The sequence below is a fragment of the Pholcus phalangioides genome, unplaced genomic scaffold (assembly GCF_987345545.1).
Source record: "Pholcus phalangioides strain wild (caught in Gottingen) unplaced genomic scaffold, Ppha-v1.0 ptg000012l_1, whole genome shotgun sequence".
Lineage (NCBI taxonomy): Eukaryota > Metazoa > Arthropoda > Arachnida > Araneae > Pholcidae > Pholcus > Pholcus phalangioides.
Genome location: NW_028301605.1, coordinates 12553297 through 12577363, shown reverse-complemented (window position 1 = coordinate 12577363; position 24067 = coordinate 12553297). Strand labels below are relative to the sequence as shown.

Here is a 24067-nt window from a genome sequence, read left to right as displayed (position 1 = left end):
TTAATGATTCTAAAAAATTTCAATCTAATTTGAAATTACCAGTAATTCTAGAAAAGTTTCAAAATTTTTTCTGCCGATAATTTTGGATTTTCTTCAATTCGTAATTTTTTTTTTTGGCATTTGTTTTTCAATCTTCACCTCTTCTGCATTTCTTTTTGACATCATTTTTGAATTTTCATCGATTCTGGAAATTTTTCTGACATTTGTTTCCGAATTTTCATGAAATCGGAAATTTTTTTCTTTCATTATTTACGGATTTTCATCATTTTCGCATTTTTTGTTTCTGGCAGTAAATCTGAACTTTTATGTAAACTCTGAATTTTTTTTACCCTGATATTAATATTTTAGATTTCCAATAATTATGAAATTTTTTCTGACATTTTTTCTGACATTTTTTTTTTCATTTTCTGATTTCCATCAAGTAAACTTTCCGTCTAGATTATTATCATGTTTTTTTGCATGATTTAATTTCACTACGCGCTCATGTTGAAGTGCCTCCTCGTAAGTTGCTAACCATCTTTAATCTAATCACTGAGAGAATTGAGATAACGACCAGCGAAGCAAATAAAAGATTTAGACGTGAATTTAATTAAGTCTATTCGTTTATTAAATAAATAATCACACAACAAACATTCATGTCTGATTATTTCGTCTCCACCCATGAAGTTGAATAATTAGTGTATTACCGAATATCTTCTATATGTAGTGCCTGCCACTTTTTCTATTGCCTATCTGGAAATGGCTAATGAGTTTCTGTAAAAGTCACGACAGGTAACATCACTTTATATCCAAACATGATCCCGTTGGTCTCTGAACTCTTTAATGAGGTGTCCACGCGCATGCGCAAACAAAGTGTTACTCATTTGCGTAGTGTGTGTACCGTATTTATTCTTTTTATACATTCAGAGTATCTGGAATCGTAATAACCGAGTAAACGCCCATCACGAGACGAGTAACACCCAATGCAAAAAAAAAACAAAAAAACACCACTACTTTGCTCTTATGGTGATGATAGTACATTACGTGTGTAGGCATATAATATGATTTCATCTTAACAGTTTCGTATAACTGTTAACCCTTGTCTTTTAAGAAGGAAAAGAAAGATTATTGTTATAGTGAAGCGTGGCTTCGAACTCGCCCTCCTTAACCTTGAACCGTCGTCGGTGCCTTGCTTGCTTCATTGTTTTCATAATTGTTGCTCGACTTGCAGCATTGCGTGCAGTCGTTATAAGAATAGCCGTGGACGACAAAGGAAAAGGCCACACACAAAAAAAAGCAAGAGTGGGGGCTATAACGTTTTGTTCATTTATAAGAGATTGAGATCTCCCTTTTCTTATCCCAATATCTCGATTACATTTGTCTTTCGTTTCAAGAGACAATTTGTTCTATATTTTTCTGTAATGCAACTAACATTAATTGACGAGCTGCGAACTGAATAATATTGACAAGAAGTCGTTTTTCAATTTGATGGTGGTGAGAGTTTGTCCTAGGTGGATGAGATCTATCGACAATTGCACGTTGAATCATCTCTACGGCAGTGTTTCGTAACCTTTCCGAAAACAAGGATCAGTAGAATGTCGGAAACGATTGGGACGGACCACTTCTGTCCGTATTACGGGGCAAAACTATAATTTTTTTTTCCGATTTATACATTTGTCCCGTTTTTTCAACGATATACTTATTTGAATTTGTAATTTTTACTAAAGTCGTAATACACACGCACAGCGTTTTCATAATATGAATTATATTATGACTGGCGGGGGGCTTCCCCTCGGCCTGTGGCGGGCACCCCCCCACAACATATCTTGTTTATTTCGTCCCACTTCATCAGAGTGCTATGGAACGTGACGTGAAAGCACCAGCTTAGGGGGCCATTCAAGTATTACGTAAGCAGATTTTCAGCCATTTTTGACCCCCTCCCCCCTTGTCAGCAAAAGTCCGCAAAACACTGACCCCCTCCCACTGTCAGCAAAATTTCGTCAGCAGCTTAGAATATTTCATATCTTCAAAAAGGGGTGGTTGATGACGTAAGCAACTTTCAAACCCCCCTCCCCCCTTGTCATCAAAAGTCAGCGAATCCGAAACCCCTACCCCATCGATGCTGACGTAATACTTGAATGACCCCTTACCGACGAATTTTACAATAATAAAGGGGGGGGGGAAAGCAGATGTGATTCACCAAGTACCTCCAGAAAACTTCTCCATGGGGTCCCCAGACTGGAGCCCTGTTGGACCACGAAAAATTTTCACTTGTACCCATTTTAACAACGAATAAATTCCAGGGCCCCAATGGAGAACCAGGGGCCCAATTTGGAGAATTTTAGAAGGCAATTCACCCAGGGCCTCCAAAATGAAACCTGTCAACTTCCACATGGGGTCCCCGACCTGGATGTCCTTGTCGGACATCCCCTCTGAGGGCCACGAAAAATTTTCATTTCCATTCATTTTAACAACGAATAAAATCCAGGGCCCCCAACCAATTTCCCGGGACCCAATTCGCATAATTTTAGTGGGAGCCCAGACCGGCTTTATCTCGGTCAACCGATGTTGCAAATTTTACAATGTTAAATAACAAAAAACAATGAGATTTATCCAGGGCCACCAAATGAAAACTGTCAATTTCTCGATGGGACCCCGACCTGGAGGCTTGTCCGACATCGCCACTGTGAGGGGCACAGAGTAATAATACTATTATATATACTATTATATAATACTATTATTTATATCTTAAGTCTATGGTGAGGGGCCACGAAAAATTTTCACTTGTATTAAATTTACTAACAAATAAATTCAAGGGCCCCAATCAAGGACCCGGGACTCAATTCGCAGAATTTTACAATTAAATTCATCCAGTGGCCCCAAGATGAAACCTGTTAACTTCCACATGAAGCCCCCGAACTGGAATCTCGCCGGACATCCCCTGTGTGAGGGCCACGAAAGATTTTCACTTGTATTCAATTTACCAACAAATAAATTCCAGGGGCCGCAGTCAAGGACACGGGACTCTCGCAGATTTTTATGCCCTCCCCCAGACTTTATATATCTTGGGCTTCCGCTATTGCAAATTTTTGCAGCAAGAAAAAAATGAGATCCGTCAAATTCCCCAGGAGAAAATGAAACCTTTTAACTTTCCCATAATGGTTTTATATGTGCGATGCCACGCCCTGGGTACCCCGACGCCTGTGTGTTTCGAGCACTGGTGATGTATGCATATGTATATTATACATATACACACATCTCTCGGCAGGGCTGACAGGGGGCCGGAACGATTCTTACCACTTTTTGATTTTTCACACTAAATTAACCACAGAGGGGGCCCAGTGAAAAAGCTGGTTTGGGGGCCCCACCAACTAATCCAGCCTAGGGACCCTGCTGCAGGATTGGGAGGGGGGCACGTCCCTCGGTACATACACATAATTTAGTCCCGATGGGTCAAACTGTTATATATTCGAGACTTGAATGAAAACTTCACCCAAAAACGTAACCGATTTCCGTCACACAAAATCGTTAACCATTTCCCTTGCATAAACAGGCCCTTTTCGAGTTTGTGATTTTGTATTATGGGGAGTAGGTAATTTATATACCATGTGTCAGGTTTCAATAATTTGTCCTGATTTTTTTTTTTTGGAATTTCAGTTAGTGTTGGGATCCCAAATGTATTTAGTGTTATTGATGAGGGCAAAAAGTTATGATATAGTTTGACTGTCTCTCAAAGCAGCATCGCGGAATTTCTGGGAAGCCCTCCAAATCTCTGTCCCCGCAGTGAAATCGTCAGAAATGCCACTATTTTTTAATTTGGAGGCGTTTTTTTTAAGAATTTCGGTTTTCACTTTATATTAAATTTATATTAAAAATTTATTGAATTTAATTATTGAGAGTCTAGATCCGATGACGTGTTAATTTCATACAACTTTCTACGATTGTTTATTATTGGTGCCCGTTGCACTTTGACTTCCACTTGATCCATGGTCATAGTGACGGGTTCGAATCCGACCGTCGCCACATTGGTGGTGGTTGGCTGAAGTTGGATTTTCTGTGGTTCCCAACGTCAAGGCTCGAACGTGAGCCGATCTCCCCTTTAAAAAGTCTCGCCACAGAGAGCAACAGACCTACAAATGTAATTCAATCATAACACACACTACACTTCTGAAATATAGATGGCGGCACTGAAAAATCAAACACAACACTACATACGCACTCAGACTGTTAGGCGCACACACACAGTTACACTTCCGACACAACTCACGAGGTAGTAAATCGCCCATAGATGGTGATAGACCTGAGTTGTGCTCGGCTTGAAAGAAAGAAAAAAGATTCTTCGACTTACGTAATTTTAATTACGATGCACTGTATGTAATCTTTGACGTATCAATAAATTCTGGTTTTGCTCGGGTTCCGATGCCCTGGGGGCCGAAGTGCTTACGTTGCTTCTTACGACAGAGCCTGTGTGTCTTGTGGTTTCTACAGTTTTTAAATTATGCAAATTATCCTTCAATTCTCGTAAATATTAATTATGAATTAAAGTAAGCTTTGTTGAAAGAACAGGACACACAGCTTTACAACAAAGGTAAAGTCTGGAAGGGTAAAATACGTGAAAATACAGATCACGTTTATATGAGCGAGTTGACACGTCCAGCCACCATGTTGGGCAGTTTGCGGCTTCTGATTTTGTATTTGCCAAACATGTAATAAATCTTTTTTTTTTTTTTCAACATCAATACAGCAAGACAAATATTACCTGTTGTAGCGTTGGGCTTGTGGTTGAAATAAATACGTACATGCCTGGTCAAAACTTCTTAACATGCCCCGGGCGTGCCAGGCAACAGATTTGTCTATCCCCGGCCCTTATCTGGCTCGAAGTACATGCCTACAAATTTCCATGCTTTCAAAAAAATTTCATTACAGTATCATGTCCAGTACACCCAGACAGCGACCTCATATATCTGTATAGAGAGGGGGAAAAAGAGTAGTCGAGAGTATATATAGATAATGATCCACGCTTTGCTTACCGAGAAGCTGATTACAGGTAGCAATTGTTGTCTCACGAATGTCTTTTGGACCGAATCATATAACACGGTGCAGCAATTGAATCAACCCAGCGGCAGATTATATCAGTTACTATCAATCAATGGAAAAAGTGTCAATGAAAATCCCTGACGCGGGAAGCAGATCAGATTTTATCAAGAAATATTTTCGATTTTTGATTTACAAATAATTGCGATTTATTTATCTCATTCACCATTTTTTCGATCATAAATTTTATACTTGTTTGCTGGCGATGTGCATAATGGCACCTGCCCATGTATATGTGTATCATAAGCTTAATGAATGGTTACGGGGATTCGGGTTCCCCGGAGGCGCACGAGTCCTCCCTTCACTTTGATCTTTGCCTAAAGGTCGAGAGTCCCCTGGGGCGATATCCCGATATCACAGAGCCTGGGTGACTCTCGGTTCTTATCACTATCGCTATCATTACAGTATCACGAGTGCCCTTATGCAGGGCCGCAACTGGGGGGGGGGGAAGAGCGAGTGGATCTCGTGCCCCGGGCCAGACGCAGGGGCGAAAATTTTATTCTCAAACCTCTCCTTCAACATTGCAAGGAGGCGCTAAAATGCGCACTTGCCCCGGGTGACAAAGCATTTAGTTAACGACCCTGCCCTTATGCATTTGAGGTTCTCGAGTAGTACGTTAAGACATCCCTCGCACAGTTACGAGTCCTTTTTCCACAAGAAACTATCACGATGACGTTTAATTGCAATTGGAGTAAGCTTTTAAGGATAGGGCAGGACAAATCCCAGGCGATCGCCATGGCGACTAAAAAATTGGTATTGGCGCCTAAAATTTTCTTCGTGTAATTATGTACTAAATTGCAGTCTGAGAACAGAACAAAACGTTTAGAATTTATAGTAGCATATCTGCCAACATCAGAGTGGGTCAATATGCCCGGGAAATGTAAAAAAAAAATCATTATTTTGGACCCTATAACTTTTGTCAGGAGGTGTAACTCCACCCTCGCCCCCGTGAAACTTCCTAGTACCGCACAGTTTTGCGTAAAGAATCATTTTTTTTGCTTGGCATTCTTAAACTTTTCAACCCGAGGGCTTTGCCTCCCACACCCTAGTTCTGTCCCCCCCTCCCCCGATACTAGTAATCCTTGTTGTTCAAAAGGTGAATTCCCATTCACGTTGAGGGAGCCACAAAGGTCATTCACTTTGTTAGAGAAGTGGTGGCTCCTAACCAGGGCCGTAGCGTGCCTTTTCGGGGCCCCGGGGTGGACTTGAAAGGGTTGTTATGAGGAAAAAATTTTCGTGGGGCTCCTATTTTCTGCTCCGGGCTCCGGGGAAGTGCCCCGATTTCCCCAGTGTAGTTATGGGCCTGTTCTTAACCAGGGGTCCTTAAAGAGACTTCAGGAGGCCTGTGTGCTTGGATGAGAAAACAATTAGCTCATTCTTTTACGTACGGAATATTACTTTGTAAAAGGGTACGTGGCCTTCATTTTATTGGCACAGCGGGTCCGTGGACTTCATCTTACAGGCACGGATTGTCCATGGAATACAAAACATTAAGAACCCCTGGTCAAACACCTTCCAAAGAAAACACTGAAAGAATGAAGTCATTAAGGGAAATTGTTTGATGAAACAGTGAAACTCCACTTAGCGGGCGCCTCTCAGGTACGGTCACCCATCTTTTACGGCTAAATAATAATTTCCCCTCGTACAATAAAAGTATGCATTTTGAACCCCTAATTAACGGTCACCCCTTTTTACGGACGAAGTTTTATGTCCCACCGGTGTCCGCAAAAGAGAGGTTTTACTATACAAATTTGAACTGATACGAAAATGATGGGAGTTCTGAAAAGTTCCAAGCCTTAACAGAAAAACTCATTCTCAGATTGCCCCCTTGTTGGGCCTGGGTCCCACATTGGGAATTACCGTTCTAGATAGTAGTTAGTATAGTAAAACTTTTCTTTTGCGGAAAAAATTCGTCCGTAAAAGGAGGGGGGAAATCAGGGGTTCGAAATGCATACTTTTACTATACGAGGGGAAATTATTATTTAGCCGTAAAAGAGGGGTGACCGTTAATCACGATTTCGAAATGCAAACCTTTATTATCCAAGGAGATTATTATTTGACCGTGTAAAAGAGGGACGAGATCGCATCTAAGGGGGGTGTCCGTTAAGAGGGGTGTTTTACTGTATCTAGAAGGCTTTGTCACAGCTGCCGATGGTATCCATGATTCCATCTGCGCATGGTTTAAATTTCACCGATTGTTTTTTCAGGCATTTTCCTAGCTGTTCAGATTAACGGGGGCTCCAGCGCGTAGTTATTCGAAAAAGCGGGCTCTCTCTCTCTCTCTCTCCACATTTCGTAAAAACTCATACCTTCAACAACAAGGATCATTATGCCATTCGAATTTTCCGCTTAAAATTGCATAAAAATGCGCAAATCATCGTCTCGCGACGCTATGACCCATTTTAAACATCATATCGGAGGCCATCGGCCGCGTTTTCTATATCCTCACGATCAGTCGTCAAAATTGGCATATTTACGTTATTTTTATATATTTAAAAAACAAACAAAAAAAAGCGCACACAAAACCTGTTGCTGCTCGTTGAACACACACACACATGCCGATACCTTTTCTTATTTTACGATTATTCACTGGCTGCCTACGCCTGGGGTTTACGCGTCCGTAAAATTTCAGTTTCTTTATCCTGTGTGTGTCCTACGATCCTCTCTCTATTCAAAACTTTTACTATCAAAAAGGACAAGAACCGTATAAAAAAGCGTCCATCAATCCAGACAATCGACCGGAAATGAAGGACTGACTATAGTCACTGAGACATACTGAGAAAAACTAGTTTTTTTTATGCCTTACGTCGAGTTAAAGCCACGAGTATAGTAATGATGATAATAATAAAAAAATGCTACTATGAGCTGTTCCACCTGTATTTTTGCTTTATTTTAACCTTAGACGAGTTTTATGTGTGTTTTCACGGGGAAAGAAAGCGAGGAAGGTCTGTCAGGAGATGACGTCACGGAGTTGACGTATGTCGCTGCCATCTAGTGGCGGAGAATCAAACGATAAATATATCCGATTTGGCTTAACCCGGTTGTGCGCAAACAAAAGCTGCATTAAGGGGTCTCATGCTTCTCATGCAATTCCTTTTCATTCTATGAAATTTCTCTCCCTGCCTCCACACAAATGGAAGTTATTGCAATTAATATTATCATCAATAGAACAACAATGACCTTCTGTTCAATTTACAAACCTCCACGGAATAGCCTTGACATTCCACTCCTTGACCACATTTTTAATACTAACTTGCCGACGCTTATTGCAGGAGATTGGAATTGTAAAAATGGTATTTTTTATAGCCTCGGCTCTAATAGATGTGGTAGGATTTTGAGAAGGTATTGTCTTAACAAATTTATAAACATTCATTCGTCTACAACACCCACACATATCCCACCTCAAGTCAGATATCGACCTGACGTTATTGACTTTGGCCTCTCTAGGAATTTTCTTTTTAATATCAAAATGTACACAAAACACATACTTCGATCTCCTCATAATCCCATTTTTTTCCAAATTGATTTTTTATGTACACACAAAAGGCATATTGTAAAAAGAACTGACTGGCCAGTTTATCATGATCTTTTGACGAATGAACATACTGTGTCACAGAGTGATCTAAATACTGCTCAGAGTGTTGATGACGCAGTTACTCAATTCACGCAGGTCATGCAAAATGCTATTAAAGAATCCTCAAATGAAATCATCAGGCCTGGAAATTAATATGGACTTCCTAGAGATATCCTGCAAAAAATTCGTCACAAAAATTACATCCGTGGTTTATGGCAGCGTTATCGAAGGAGAACTGACAAAATTGCCCTAAACAGGCTCAACAGAGAAATTAAAAATGAAGTCCAGAATCATGTAAACGGTAGGTTTACTGACTTCATTGAATCAGCCTCCACAGAGGATAATAGCATATGGAAAGCGTGGAAGCTTTGCAAACCTAAGAGTTTTAACATAATAAATAAGTTGCAAAGCCCTAGTGGTATCATTGTTTCTGACAGTGAAATAGCCAATACACTTCCTTTGAAAGACAATTTACACCCAATCAGATTCAGTCATATGATACACAGGTTTCACTTAGGAGAAGAGTAGCACAATATATACATCATCATATACATAACCACACTCAGCACATTGAACCCACTGACATAACGGAGGTTATCGACGTCATTAACAAGCTCAACATAAAAAAAGCTGCGGGCTACGATGGTATTGGTAATCTAGCACTTAAGAACCTCCCGCACAACATGCTTCTTACCCTCTCTAATATTTTTAATGCAGCTATCAACCTTAATTATTTTCCAAGCCCTTGGAAACACTCAATCATTCGTGCAATTCACAAAAATGGCCTGGATCCCATGCTACCAGGCTCTTACAGACCCATTAGTTTACTTTCTAATGGAAGTAAGGTCTTTGAAAGAATTATTGCTCATAGATTCGAAAATGTACTGACAACCAATAACATCATCCGTCCTGAGCAGCATGGATTCAGGCGGGAACACTCTTGTGTTACCCAATTAATCCGTGTCACCGACTTTATAACTGAATCAATTAACCATTATGAATATGTTGCTGCTGCCTTCTTCGATATAAGTAAGGCTTTTGATAAGTGTGACCACCCTACACTTCTTGCTAAAATGATAGACTCTGGTATTCCTGCTCACTTTGTTATTTTTTTCTACTATTATCTCACTGGAAGAACCTTCCAGGTGAAGAATGGCGATGTGTTATCCTCAAAAAAAAATATTAGAGCTTCGGTCCCGCAGGGAAGTGTCCTTGGGCCACAGTTGTTTCTTATTTACATCAACACCTTTCCAGCACCTGACGTTGGGATCCTGGCGCTGTTTGCTGATGATGCAGTTGTCCTGTGTAATGCAAGAACGGCCAGTAGGGCTGCAAACAACCTTCAGGAAACAGTGGATGAAATAACTGACTGGTGCGAAGAGAACGATATTGTTCTCAATCAAGACAAATGCAAATTTGTTTGGTTTGCCAAACGTACAAAAATACCACCGCTTCGCCGTTTGTACATTGACGATCGACCAATGCGGCCTGTAAGGAGTGTTAAATATCTTGGCTGCATCTTTAACAGGACAATGACTTTCACACCACATGTCAAATATGCCTGTAATAAAGCTAATAAAATTTTGGGAGCATTAAACAAAATCACTTTCCCCCAGGCTAAATTATCTCTCAAAAACAAAATTTTGCTTTTTAAGTCGATTCTTAGACCCACATTACTTTATGCTTCCCCGGCGTGGGCTCCGGCGTCTATAACCAATATAAGAATCTTGCAAAGAATGCAGAACAAAATTTTAAGGAGATTTGTTAGAGCTCCTTATTTCATTCGTAATTACAACATTCACCAAGACCTGTCACTTCCAAAAATTTTTTCCTACATAAAACAACTCAATAAAAATCAATTTGAGCTAATGAGTAACTCCGAATTTCAACATATAAAAGATATTGTTGATTATGATGAAGCTCTTCCGCCTCGATCAAATGCACGGAGGAAAATTTATAGAAGACCCAAACAAATTTTCCATCTTCGTTGGGAAAATCTAAGGTACTAATCATCATCTGTATAAAGTGTATATATAAAGTCTCTTCTTTTCTTTGAATTTTTGTGTATTTTGGCACCTATTTAATCTTTGGACCCTATATATTCATCTGGTCCTCATATTGTTAATCTTGGCACCTATATATTTTTTCATTTATTGGCACCTATATATTCTATCATTTTTGTGGCACCTATTTATTCTCTTTGCAAACTTATTTATATCAAAACTTTGAAAAAAAAAAAAAAAAAAAAATATCTTCACCCGAACGACAATGGGCTACTTTCGAAGTAGGAGTCTTTGAAAATGGCTCAGTCGAGCAGTTAATGTATGGACCTCTCGGAACTTGCATAGAATTTACATGATGATCCACCTACCATTTTTGTGCTATAACTGACTTTATTTTCAGCTCACTTCTGAAACCTGATGACTTGTGGTGGCATTTTTTCGGAGAAAAATTACTGGGCTTAATTCATTTCAGCCATGACCAGAACCCTCGAAATTGACAAAAAAAAAAAAAAAAAAATTTCTTTCTTTTAAACCTACATGCACTCACTAACTGACATACACATTTTTCACCTCTTCATAGGCCTATCTTGGCCCGTCTTTATTCCCACTATCAGCCCTTTGGAGCTGGGAATGGGGGAAAAATTCTGATGCTGGTCTGGTCTGGTCTGGTCATGCCATTTAACTATGCTCTAATGCAGCGGTTCTCAACCGGTGCTCCACGGAGCCCTTAGGGCTCCTTGTGCACTCTCCAGGGGCTCCGCGGCCACTTGAGAAAAATAAAAACACACACACAGAGTAACTTTGATGATAATTAAAAAATTGGACTATGGGGCTCCACCATAGAATTGTTTTTATGAAAAAGGGCTCCGCGAGTCAATGAAGATTGAGAATCGCTGCTCTAATAGAAATATCATTAGCAATACTATTTAAATGATCGATTTAATCCAAATTTTTTTACACATGTTCTTGATTGTATGCGCTATCCTATGCTGGTATGACGTTTTTAATATCTTAGATACTTAATTTTTTGTAAATTTTCAAAAAAGAAATGCATTGAACGCAGCCTGGGCGCGTGATAAAATACCATGACATCAATGTGATTGAATAAAAATAACGGAAACTGTTCAATTCATGAAATGAAGCAAATTTTGAAATGAAACAAAAAAATTTTGAAATTTAAATTTTAAAATTTAATTTTAAATAAGATTGAGTTCATGAAATCTCAACCTTTTGCTTTATAAAGGTTGGTCAAATTCAAGTCTGGAACCACCCCCCCCCCCCAATTTTTAGCTTTCATTTTTTATTAACCACCTGTTTATTTTTACATTTCTGTGCATACTTCCATCCTCCAGTAGTAGGGAAGGACGGGAGGGGGGGGGGAAAAACGTTCAAAAATTTATTCATGCCAAGTAGTTTGTTGTAGTTTTATCAGTGAAATACCAGACCAGACCAGAATTGAATTTTGAGCCGATTCCCAGCCTGTGAGGGCCAACTGCCGGCATAAAAACTGGCCAAGAAGGCCTGTGAAGAAGAAAATGTGTCCATGTTTGTACATAGATATGTGTTTGTATGAATGTGTAGTGTATGCAAAAAGAACTGGTCAAATTGGTTTAAAGTCATTATCTGGCTATAAGCAGGCAAATGTCATCACAGTTCACAGAAGCAGGCCACACAATTTGCAGCTAGCAACATCTATTCCAAGTGGAATGGGGGGAAAAAACATCACATGGGAGTCGTGACGCAAAAAACCCCAGCAATAACATCAAAAATGCAATACAGGTAACAAAGTTCTGTTTCAACTCAGTGCATCAGAAATTAATGGGGATTTACTATTGACAAATTTTATGTAAGCAAAACAATCCAAAGTTCAGAAAAGTCATCTCGCTCTTTTTTTACACCTGTTTCATATGTACATCATATGCAGGTCAAAGTTCAATTGGGAAATATATGTGTATATACAAAATTCAAGAAGATGCAAATAAATGTCAAAAGTGGATAGATACAGAGTATGCAAGTAATGTGAGTATATACAATTGAATGAGAGAATTTATGTATTAAAATAGTATGTATACAATGAGATTTGCAGAAGAAAACATCTTTACAAACTCTCCCATGTAAGGCGCCCAATTTGTTTGGGCCTCCTATATTTCCTTAAGCAGTCAGCATCATAGTCAACTATTTCCCTCAGATGTTCGAATTGAGAATTAAACATTCGATCTCTCTCTCTCTCACACACACACACAAATTGATCATTGTTTAACTTTATCAGTGAAATACCATTGCCTATTATATATTAAAACATTCGTTATACTGTAAAAGTATTGTTGCTAAAAACTTATTTGTTTTAGAAAAATAAAGGGTGGGCAAAAAAACTGTAGAAACTTTAAAAATTCATAAAAACCGGAAAAATAACCGAAGTAAAAAACGGTTTTGCAGGGTTAGCATCGATAGGTCACGGGAATTTTTTTCAAGACGGAAAAAAAATTACTAAAAACACAGCCGATAAGTGGCGCTGACGCACACAAATCAAAGAAAAGATACGCAAATAACGAACGGAATGCCTCAAAATCGTTTTTTCAGCAGTATGTGTCCCACATGACCACCGCCACAGGGGATAACACATTGAAGGCGAGTCACAAATCAAGCAACGGCAGAGTGCAGCAGGTCCACATACACGGTTTACAACGGTGAACTGATTGGGGATTAGGAGAGCAAGTTCTTATTACCGTCGCATTTGCATATTTCCACCAAAGTCGCTCGTACCAGTGCCGCCTATCGGCTGTTTTTTGAGGGTTTTTTTTTTTTCCTGTCTTGAAAAAATTCCCGTAACCCCAAAGCCGTCATTTCAATTTTATTCATTTTTAAAGTTTCTACGGACTTTTTGCCCACCCTGTACTATTAACATAACAGGCCCGTAGCTAGAAATTCCGGTTCGGTGGGGGCACTTTCATTTCGGGGGGGACCGAAGTGATAGAACAATAGATTTGGCCATCTTTTTCCCTTTTCTCGGTAATTTTCTTACATTTCGGGGGGGGGGGGGAATTTGGGGACAGGCCGTAGCGGGGAGGGGTGAACCAGACCCCCCCCCCCGCCCGCTACGGCCTTGTAACACAACTACAGTTTTATTAAATAGTCATCATCGTTAACTGTACTGCATTATTTTTTTAACGACGATATTGCTGCCTTGACCGTTTTGAATAAAATTTGTGTTAAAGAGTGTTTTGATATCACATTTGAGAGTTTAAAGGCATTTTTGTAGAATAATTGTTTTAAAAATAAGATTTACGACAATAAGTTAAAGACCAACGGAAACTCTTCGTCCACATAACTTTTTGTTCCGCTTATAAGATCACCAATTTCGGAAGTGAGAAATTTGAGTTGTTGTGTCAAAAGTAAACGATCAATTCGTAATTCAGTTTTGAAACCGTAATTAAAATTTGTTGCAGTATTATAAAAAGGTACTGGGTGGCTCATAAATTCGTAAGTTGCTTAAAAATGTAAGGAATGGGTACATTTGAATGCGAATTGCGAGAAAGTGATTCTCATGAAGGGGGATTTTTTTTTGCAACATAAAATAGTTTAATTTTTTGTCCTGAACGGTTGCAAATTACCGGAAATACGCAAATCAGAGTCCTATAAAATGAAGGGTGTACGAGTAGCTCATTTCTGAATTTTCCCTTTCTTTCACAAACCGAGCACAACCAACAACTTCTACAGCAGAAAGCCTGCGCGCGAAGCTCGTGACGTTACTGAAGTCGTCCGTTTCACCTGTAGCCATTGGGTATAGCAGGCCGACGTATGCGAAATCTTCACGTTTTTTGCAATATATCCAATGACTATAGGTGAAATGGGCGACTTCAGTCACGTCACGAGCTTCGCGCGGAGGCTTTGTGCTATAGAAGGTTGGGACAACTCCGGCCAATAGCCTTGGGCAATTTATTACTGATTGAGTTGTGTCGGAAGTGCGCCATGATTTTTTATTTTGCGCCACTTTCTGACTGTAAAATGTGTCTTACCATGACTTTAAAATGTGTCTTACCATGACCAAGGTGGCTTTAAGGGACATCAAGTGTGTGAGTGTATAATTCAATTGATATTAATATTTCCCACAGAGCATTTCTGATAGTTTATTTTACAATAAGATACGAAATTTCTCTTTCAGGTGCCGATGTCACGAATTCGACGCATAACTTGAAGCTGGGCCTGGAGCTAGCCCTGAAGGAACGCGATTCTGTCCTCAGAGAAAATGCGGCCGCTGTCCAGGAGCGAGACTCGGCACTGCGGCAGTACAGCGAGATGAAAAGGGAACGGGACAGCGCCCTGGCCAACCTGTCGCCCAAACTATCCAATAGGTGAGTCAAAAAATAAAATACCAATCTTTTTGAAAATGTCGACTCCAAATATTTGAGAAAGGTGCAGCTGAGAAAGATATTGGTTTCCATAATAACGTGAAGATGGCAGCACCAAGCATACGGTTTTCCGGACGAGACCTATTTACATCAGTGATTCCCAACATGGGCGTTCGGATGTAAATCACTGAAAATCCACTCAGAAAATCCTCGGAATTGCTTGAAATGTAGAAATCCCGGAAAAAATTCCGGAATTTCAGAATAGATAAAAATTCTGGAAAAGTGACAGGAAATATTTCGGAAACTAGAAAATTCTGAAGCGATTGCCAGAAAAATTTCAAAATTAATGAAGATTCGGAAATGAAAGAAAAATGTCAAAATTAATGAGAATTCGGAAATGGCAGGTAAATGTCAAAATTAATGAGAATTTGGAAATGGCAGGTAAATGTCAAAATTAATGAGACTTTGGAAATGGCAGGTAAATGTCAAAATTAATGAGACTTTGGAAATGTCAGGTAAATGTCAAAATTAATTGGAATTCGGAAATGGCCGGAAAATGTCAAAATTAATGAAAATTAGGAAATGGCAGGAAAATGTCAAAATTAATGAGAATTCGGAAATGGCCGGAAAATGTCAAAATTAATTGGAATTCGGAATGCCAGAAAAATTTGAAAATTAATGAGAATTCGGAAATGGCAGGAAAATGTCAAAATTAATGAGAATTCGGAAATGGCAGGAAAATGTCAAAATTAATGAGAATTCGGAAATGGCCGAAAAATGTCAAAATTAATTAAAATTCAGAAATGGCCGGAAAATGTCAAAATTAATGAGAATTCGGAAATGGCCGGAAAATGTCAAAATTAATGAGAATTCGGAAATGGCAGGAAAATGTCAAAATTAATGAGAATTCGGAAATGGCCGGAAAATGTCAAAATTAATTGGATTTCGGAATGCCAGAAAAATTTGAAAATTAATGAGAATTCGGAAATGGCAGGAAAATGTCAAAATTAATGAGAATTCGGAAATGGCAGGAAAATGTCAAAATTAATGAGAATTCGGAAATGGCAGGAAAATGTCAAAATTAATGAGAATTCGGAAATGTCAGGAAAATGTCAAAATTAATGAGAATTCGGAAATGGCAGGAAAATGTCAAAATTAATGAGAATTCGGAAATGGCAGGAAAATGTCAAAATTAATGAGAATTCGGAAATGGCAGGAAAATGTCAAAATTAATGAGAATTCGGAAATGGCAGGAAAATGTCAAAATTAATGAGAATTCGGAAATGGCAGGAAAATGTCAAAATTAATTGGAATTCGGAAATGGCCGGAAAATCAAAATTAATTAAAATTCAGAAATGGCCGGAAAATGTCAATTAATGAGAATTCGGAAATGGCCGGAAAATGTCAAAATTAATGAGAATTCGGAAATGGCCGGAAAATGTCAAAATTAATTGGAATTCGGAATGCCAGAAAAATTTGAAAATTAATGAGAATTCGGAAATGGCAGGAAAATGTCAAAATGAATGAGAATTCGGAAATGGCAGGAAAATGTCAAAATTAATGAGAATTCGGAAATGGCAGGAAAATGTCAAAATTAATGAGAATTCGGAAATGGCAGGAAAATGTCAAAATTAATGAGAATTCGGAAATGGCAGGAAAATGTCAAAATTAATGAGAATTCGGAAATGGCAGGAAAATGTCAAAATTAATGAGAATTCGGAAATGGCAGGAAAATGTCAAAATTAATGAGAATTCGGAAATGGCAGGAAAATGTCAAAATTAATGAGAATTCGGAAATTACAGGAAAATGTCAAAATTATGAAAAAAAATTCAGAAAGAAAAATCCAGAATTGATAAGAATTCAGAAAAAAGTGACAGAAGTTCGGAATTAATGAAAATTTAAAGTTAATGTGAGGGAAAATTTCAAACTTCATGAAAATTCAGAAACAACTAACAAAAACAAATTATTTTTTTTTCTGAAATCATAGAAACTCAGACTAAATTTCAAAAAGTTTCAGAAACGAAAAGGAAGAAAAAGTGCAGAATTATATTAAAAATTCAGATACGCATGCGATAAAAAAAATCCAGAAACAATGTAAAAATTCTGAAACCATTTGAGAGGGAAATTTGAAAAAATTAATGAAATTTCAGAAATGCTAGAAAAAAATCTCAAATTTAAAAAAAGAAAATCAGAGAAAATGCCAAAAAACAAGAAAGGGGCCATTCAAGTATTACGTAAGCAAATTTTTAGCCATTTTTGACCCCCCCCCCTTGTCAGCAAAAGTCAGCAGAACGCTGACCCCCCCCCCTCCGCCCCCCTGTCAGCAAAATGTCGTCATCAGCTCTGCCCCTTTGAATCCAACTCATATTTTCATAAAGGGTGGTTGATGACGTAAGCATTATCCAAACCCCCCCTCCCCCTTGTCATCAAAAGTTAGCAAATCGGAAACCCCCTCCTCCCCCATCGATGATGACGTAATACTTGAACGGCCCCAAAACAAATATCCAAAATTGATAAGAATTCAGAAAAATGCCAGAAAAGTTCAGAATTAATGAAATTCAAATTTAACGCCAGGAAAAATTTATGAGCGTTAAGACGTCCCTGCACCCCTCCCCCTTCCTAGGCAGATGAATGATCCTGTTCCAGATTTTCTACATCTCCCTGTGAGCTTCTACATCTTACTGCCTCGAAGCTTCTCCTGGAGCTCGGGGCTCCGTATTGTTCCCCTTTACTAATATTTCGGTTTTATTTTTCGACAGGGAAGTGGAACTGAATAACACGATGGAGAATGGTGATTGTGAAACTAATGGTCACGTGCCTGCGAAAAGCCCCATGGCCGAGGCTTTTATGGAGCCCGTCGAGGAAATGGTAAGTCCTTGACGGAAATTTATTTCTACCTTGAAGTAGACTTTGCGCATGTACGTACCTCGCTTTTTGATAGCCTAAAACCCGGAAATTTAGGCCGCGGGTGGCGAATTAATGGTCGGTTCAAGTTGGTTTTCTGTGGTGATCCATCCTCCAAGTCGTGAATGCGGAGTGTCGTTCTATGCGGAAGATGGACGGCAACATTTCGAATCCACATTTCGGAAGGTCATCTACTGTAGTTACGCCGTATACTGCAGATACAGGCAAAACGGGACGGATTCGTACGCCGCCTCTCTGTCCGAAACCATATTAGTATATTATTAGAACAAAGTTTAAAGAATTAGTCAAAAAAATTACTCGTAGGGCCGCTGTAATACCTGTTCTGTGCCGCACGAGACTCGCAGGTTGGACACATTTGGCTCATAGGAATTTCGAAAAATCTGTTTTAATTGGACATCTCAGCAAGGAAAAAATGTCCCGTATTTTGGTTTTCCGTAAAGTGTGAGAATCTCTCCGAAACCGTATTAGAATATTAATTCGGGGAAATATACTTTGAAATTACTCATTACCTGTTCCGTGCCGCATGAGACCCCGCGGGCTGGCCACAACAGATTCCCATCAATTCTGCATCTGCTTTCTAATGTGACATCTCACTAATAAAAAAATATGTTTTAATTTCCTAGAAGGTAACATCTTTGTCCTGAAATATATTAAAATACTGTATTTATGAAATATATTTTGAATTTACTCGTTGAGCCGCTATAATATATTATAATATATTTTTTTTTGGCCGTATGAGACCCGCGGAATGGACAAATCTGACTTTTGACAACTCACCCCAAAGGGAAAAAAATATCCTGTATTTTAAATTCCTGGTAGGTATTAGGTACTCTCCTCTAATAAGATCATGCCCCCCCCCCCCACATTATGGAGTTGGGCACTTAGACTGGAATCTTTGCTGCGCCCCCAAGCTAGACTTTTTATAGTCTTTCTGTGGCGAATTTATAGCGTGGCAAAACAAAAAAATGAGAATTATCCCGGGTCTTAAGACTGGAGCCCTATCAGCCTCACCCTTGTGAAAACCATGAAGAAGACTATTTCCTCTGTGTGGGAAACTAGATCAAAATATTATGAAAATATGTTTCGAAACTTCTCTTTGGGCCGGAATACTGTCTTTTTTTATCATAAAAAACTTGGACACCACTGACTTAGGAGGAAAGTAACTGCACCATGTATGTCATCATTTGCAGTTAATATAACTTATTCAAAGTTCGGGAATTTTGATTATAAAACACCCTGTATATCCACGCCAATATATTTTAATTTCATATCTCACCGAAAAAAAACATGTCCCGTATTTAAATTTTCTGAAATGTATCATCTGTTTCGAATTATAATATTAAACCAGTGATTCCTAACATGGGCGTTAATTCCCCCTGGGGGGCGATGGGATGTTCCAGGGTGGCGGTAGAAGCTAAGGGTATAACATAGGATCCTATGGGTTAGGAGGCGATGGGAGAAAAAAATTTCTGAAGAAGTTGGCGATGGGACAAAAAAGGGTTGGGAAACTATGTATTAGACAAATATTTATGTTAGCGAAATCCCTTGCTGGGCCGGAATATCATCTGCTCCGAACCACACACTGAGCCCTCGGGCCGGATGCCCCTTGACTCGTAAAAACAATATAAAGAACATTTGTAAACTGCTAATAATGCGACAAATCCACGTTATAAAACATCGCGATAATCTTCTTATGCTGGAGAAACCCAGATACATGTACAGGTACGTAAGTACGGCGCTAAAGACACCATTTGCTGCTTAAGATGATAAACAATTCTACCTTAATGGGTTATCAGAAGAAACAACACATATTTACCGATCCCTGAACAATATTAATGAAGGCATAAATATATATGAATGAGAGAGAAAGAGAGAGCCGCAATGTGGCTTTATCGCTGTATAAATATATCTCGTGGTTAACGATCTCATTCGGGATAAAGCCTGGCGTTGTTATGGCTTTTTCGCTTGTTGTTGGTGGTGTGATCGCCAATTCTTTTATTTTTTTTTCTTTGCTTTACTAAAAGGATGAGAGCAGGTAAAAGTGAGAATAAGGAAGAGAAGAAATTTCTCTTTTCCTTACCCCGGGATAAGAAATGTGGGATAATGTAGAGCAACTCTACTATCTATTATTCTCCTCTCCCTTGCTTCTCTTGATGTAATTTTTATGTTTTTTGTGTTTTATTCCTTGGACTTGTTTAAATGATGGCCCCACGCTGTACGTGGCACTAATAGTTTTTTCTCCCTTCTTCCACAAAAAGAAAGGAATTTTATCTTTCCTTTTTTGGTTGAGAAGTTTTTGCAGTTTTTGTTAAAAAGTATTTGGGTCTTTAGGGTCGAACTATCACGGTCCAAGAAACTTGATCTTCTCCAAAAAATATAGGATTATATCGGAATTTAAATGCATGTACTGAAAGAACTGTGGCGGGTGGGTGTTCAACTGGTCTAAATGACCAGTGGTGTGTCGATATTCGGGTTTCTGGACCCTTCATAAAATTCCGGATCTGAGAAATGGACGCTTCGCAAAATTCCAGATCTAAAAAACAACAAAAACTAACGGACAACGCTCTTTTCCCGCATTTTTATGCTGTCCTTTCCCAACTTTTCTCCGATTTATTGAATTCGAATATCTCAGCGACTATTGCGTTTAGGAACTTGGACTTTTCTTCTCGGCCTAAGAGGATTCAAGGATTCAAATTTCATGCATTTGTAAGTTAAATTTGCCGTATGGGTGCTCTTCTTTTCATGATGTGTACAGGCAGTGCCCGCGGCTAGAGAGTGGTTGAAGATCTCTGATCTAGATTCACACACAGTGGCGTCTTAATGGGTGTTTCTAATGGGTCCACGACGTCGAATGAAATGGAACGTCTTAATATATTTGGAGAATTTTATTTATTTTCTAACATTATTATATTGAAGTTTGAATTTCCATTGATTCTGAAACTATTTTTTCCATTGAATATGAATTTCATCAATTCTTAAATTATTTTTCTGTCAGATATTTTTTTCATTAATTCTGAAATTTTTTCATTAAATGTGAATTTTTATTAATTCTTAAATTGATTGAGAGATAGGGGAAAAACTTCCTAATGGAAGTTAGAACACATGGGGTGGGGGGAACAGTTTAAAAATTTAGATTCTTTATTTTGTGACACACTGTATTTTCACTCTCAAAACTCTTACTGGGTAATTTTTGAACGCCTTTTGAGCATTTTTTAAAATTGATACTATACCTCTACGATGGACAGTTCATGAGATAAAGGCCGCATCAGCACTTACAGGACACCTTGTATATGAGTACCTTCTCTATATATCATTTTGAGGACTGAAAAAAAAATCTAGATCATTCTCAGATCATGGAGCGCGCTGAAGATTAACAATGTGCTGAGGCTTTTATCGTCAAAATACGACTTATCCGAAGATGTTACTCTCCGCTATCCTTATAAAGGTTTTTCACAGATATATTTTGGAAAGAGAGAAAATTCAACTGCTCCTGCGGGTAATCGAACCAACGTCCTTTCACTTTCCGGATGAACGCCCTAGACCAAAGATGCATTAAGAGTCTTTCAGCGGCTTTGCCCTAGACCAGTGGTTCTCAACCGGGGGCCATATGGCCTCAGGGGGGGGGGCCCTAGGATATTCCAGTTCATATGCCATTCATTTCAATTGAACAGGAAAAACGTGATTTTAAACATATTTAAGACGGTCTTAATGTCATTTGGTTTGTGCTGATTGGTTTCTATATGCAATCCAAGCAGATAATGTACTGGGACTTCCTCTAAATTGACACATCTTTAAAGTTTTTTTAATCTATACTGTAATGCTTCCTGTTAACTGCCCTACTACTGGCCTGCAACATCCCAAATAATTTCAATACAATTTTCCTATCCTGCAAGAACAATGTTGTGGGCATAAGGAAAAAAAAATTCTAAATGGACGTATGACCACATTTAAAGCAATTTAAATCCGTTTATTTGAGACTCACTGCGTCTGTTGATTTCTCAGAAAAGTGCAATAAATTCTCACGCAAGTCTTCACTTTGAAATGTCCATAATCCGCTCAATGCGTATCTTTGTATCTGTCAACCTAAAATTTGCGGTTTTTAGTGTTGTTGATAATACGCATGCAAAACCAATTCAGCGACGCATTTTTCACGATCTGCAAAAACCTCGTGGATTTGATAGTTGGAAATGATGTCTAAATGCCAAAGATTTGGAGTTCGAGTCAAAATGGAAATGCCAAATAATTGAAATTGCGCTTCGTATAAATGAAATATTTTGATATTGAAAGAGCTATATATAGAGGTTGATCGTGACCGTAGTCAAACGTCTCATAAATGTGAAATTTTGTCATAAAACTGAGAGTGAGGCCCGAATCCCCTTCTTGGCCATTTTTCTTTTTTTCTCCCAACCCTTTCTTTCTTTTGTTTCCTTCTTAAATTTATAAAAGTAAAATGACATAATCCTTATAAAAAGGACTGCTTGCTCATCAAAATTTGCAAAAATATCATATTTATTTGGTGGGAATACAGTCAACCCCATTATAATGAACTCCAAGAGACCGGAGTAATAAAGAAATTTCGTTAAATTTCAGATTTTTATATTGTTCCTATGTAAACTTATCCGGGGGGGATTAGAAAAGTTTTCGTTAAAACGATATTTTTTCCGTTATAACGGTATTCGTTAAAACGAGAGTCGACTGTATTTTTTTACGTGTATATGCAGACTGCATGGGTAACAGGGCGTATGGCACTACTTGCGAGCCGTTAGTCTTAAAGACATACCCAACTAGGAAAAGTATCCGAATCACGTGCCCAACTCAGATATGTCATTCATGTTGTAAGGGGTTGTATAGTTATAAAATTAAAAAAAAAAACTTTTTATACCATCCCCTTGTGCCAAAGAACCCGATTAAGAAGTTTTTGCTCTGTCTTTCCCGATGGCAACTAAAATAATTTCACGTTTTCAAGAACAATGACAACCGAGATATGTGAATTCGAAAAATTGAGGAAATTTGGGGGAGAAAAAACAGCATTAAATGCGGGTAAACTGGTTTCCTCGCATTTAATGCTGTTTTTTTTCCCAACCTTCTTCGAATATCTCAGTGAATATTGCACTTAGGAACGATGAATTTTTTTGTTGGAGACCGGGAAACAACTTTCCAATTGGGTTTTTGGGGCACAGGGTGTCCAGATAAAAAGTTAACATTTTTATTTTAATAACTATATAACCCCTGGCAACATGAATCAAATATCAGAGTACTACACATTATTCGGGTACTTTTTCCAACTGGAAGTATGCCTCTAGGACCAATGGTTCGCCATTAAAATTCGATATGCCCCCGTTATCTATGCGCCCTGTATATTAAATATAGTAGAGCCTATTATGTGAAATATTGTGTTGTGTTTAAGCCAACTCGCACGTTGCTTCGTTCGCCTGCGAGAGAGCGGCCACATTACGAACCAAAAAGCCACTTGAAGGCAGCTTGTCATCCAACGAAATATCAGATTTTCACCGTATCGAAATTGAAGTCAACAAACTGATAATTTTCTTATTTGAAAATCTGATTAGGGGTCATTCAAGTATTGCGGCAGCATCGAGGGGAGGGAGGGGGTTTCGGATTTGCTGACTTTTGATGATAAGGGGGTAGGGTTGAAGGTTGCTTACGTCATTAACCACCCCTTTTTGAAGATATGAAATATTCTAAGCTGCTGACGAAATTTTGCTGACAGGGAAGGGAGGGGGATCAGTGTTTTGCGGACAAGGGGGAGGGAAGGGGGTCAAAAATGGCTGAAAATCTGCTTACGTAATACTAGAATGGCCCCTTATTTATATTTTCCGATGGGCTTGAAATCCTGATAATGAATTATTATTATGTTCACATGAACAGTTTTGTCACTGCGTTACGTAATGGCAAAATCCGTATATACCGGGTGACTCGAAATGTTACGCCGTCCGCCAATAGCAGTTTTTTCTTTTTTTTTTGCCTTGTAGCATTTGCCGCGAATTCACAATGGCACTAACAATTTTAAAAGGGAATTAAAATTAATTTAATACTCTAGAATACTTTAAGAAATTCATTTTTAAAAATATTGTTGGTGCTGCTACCTACTTTCGAAATCAGAAGTGCCTTATGTGGTGATGAC

General features: G+C 38.6%; 1 protein-coding gene across 2 annotated transcripts in view; it reads left to right on the top strand.

Annotated features, from left to right (window-relative positions):
• The window catches only part of LOC149079598 (tight junction protein ZO-1-like), a 326888-nt gene that overhangs the window by 14496 nt on the left and 288325 nt on the right, over positions 1–24067 (top strand). For both annotated transcript variants that reach the window (XM_089240203.1, XM_089240202.1), the window contains exons 2-3: positions 14813–15002; positions 17760–17868. In XM_089240203.1, the coding sequence (XP_089096329.1) occupies positions 14813–15002; positions 17760–17868 (299 nt within the window). The remainder of the gene's footprint in view (positions 1–14812; positions 15003–17759; positions 17869–24067) is intronic.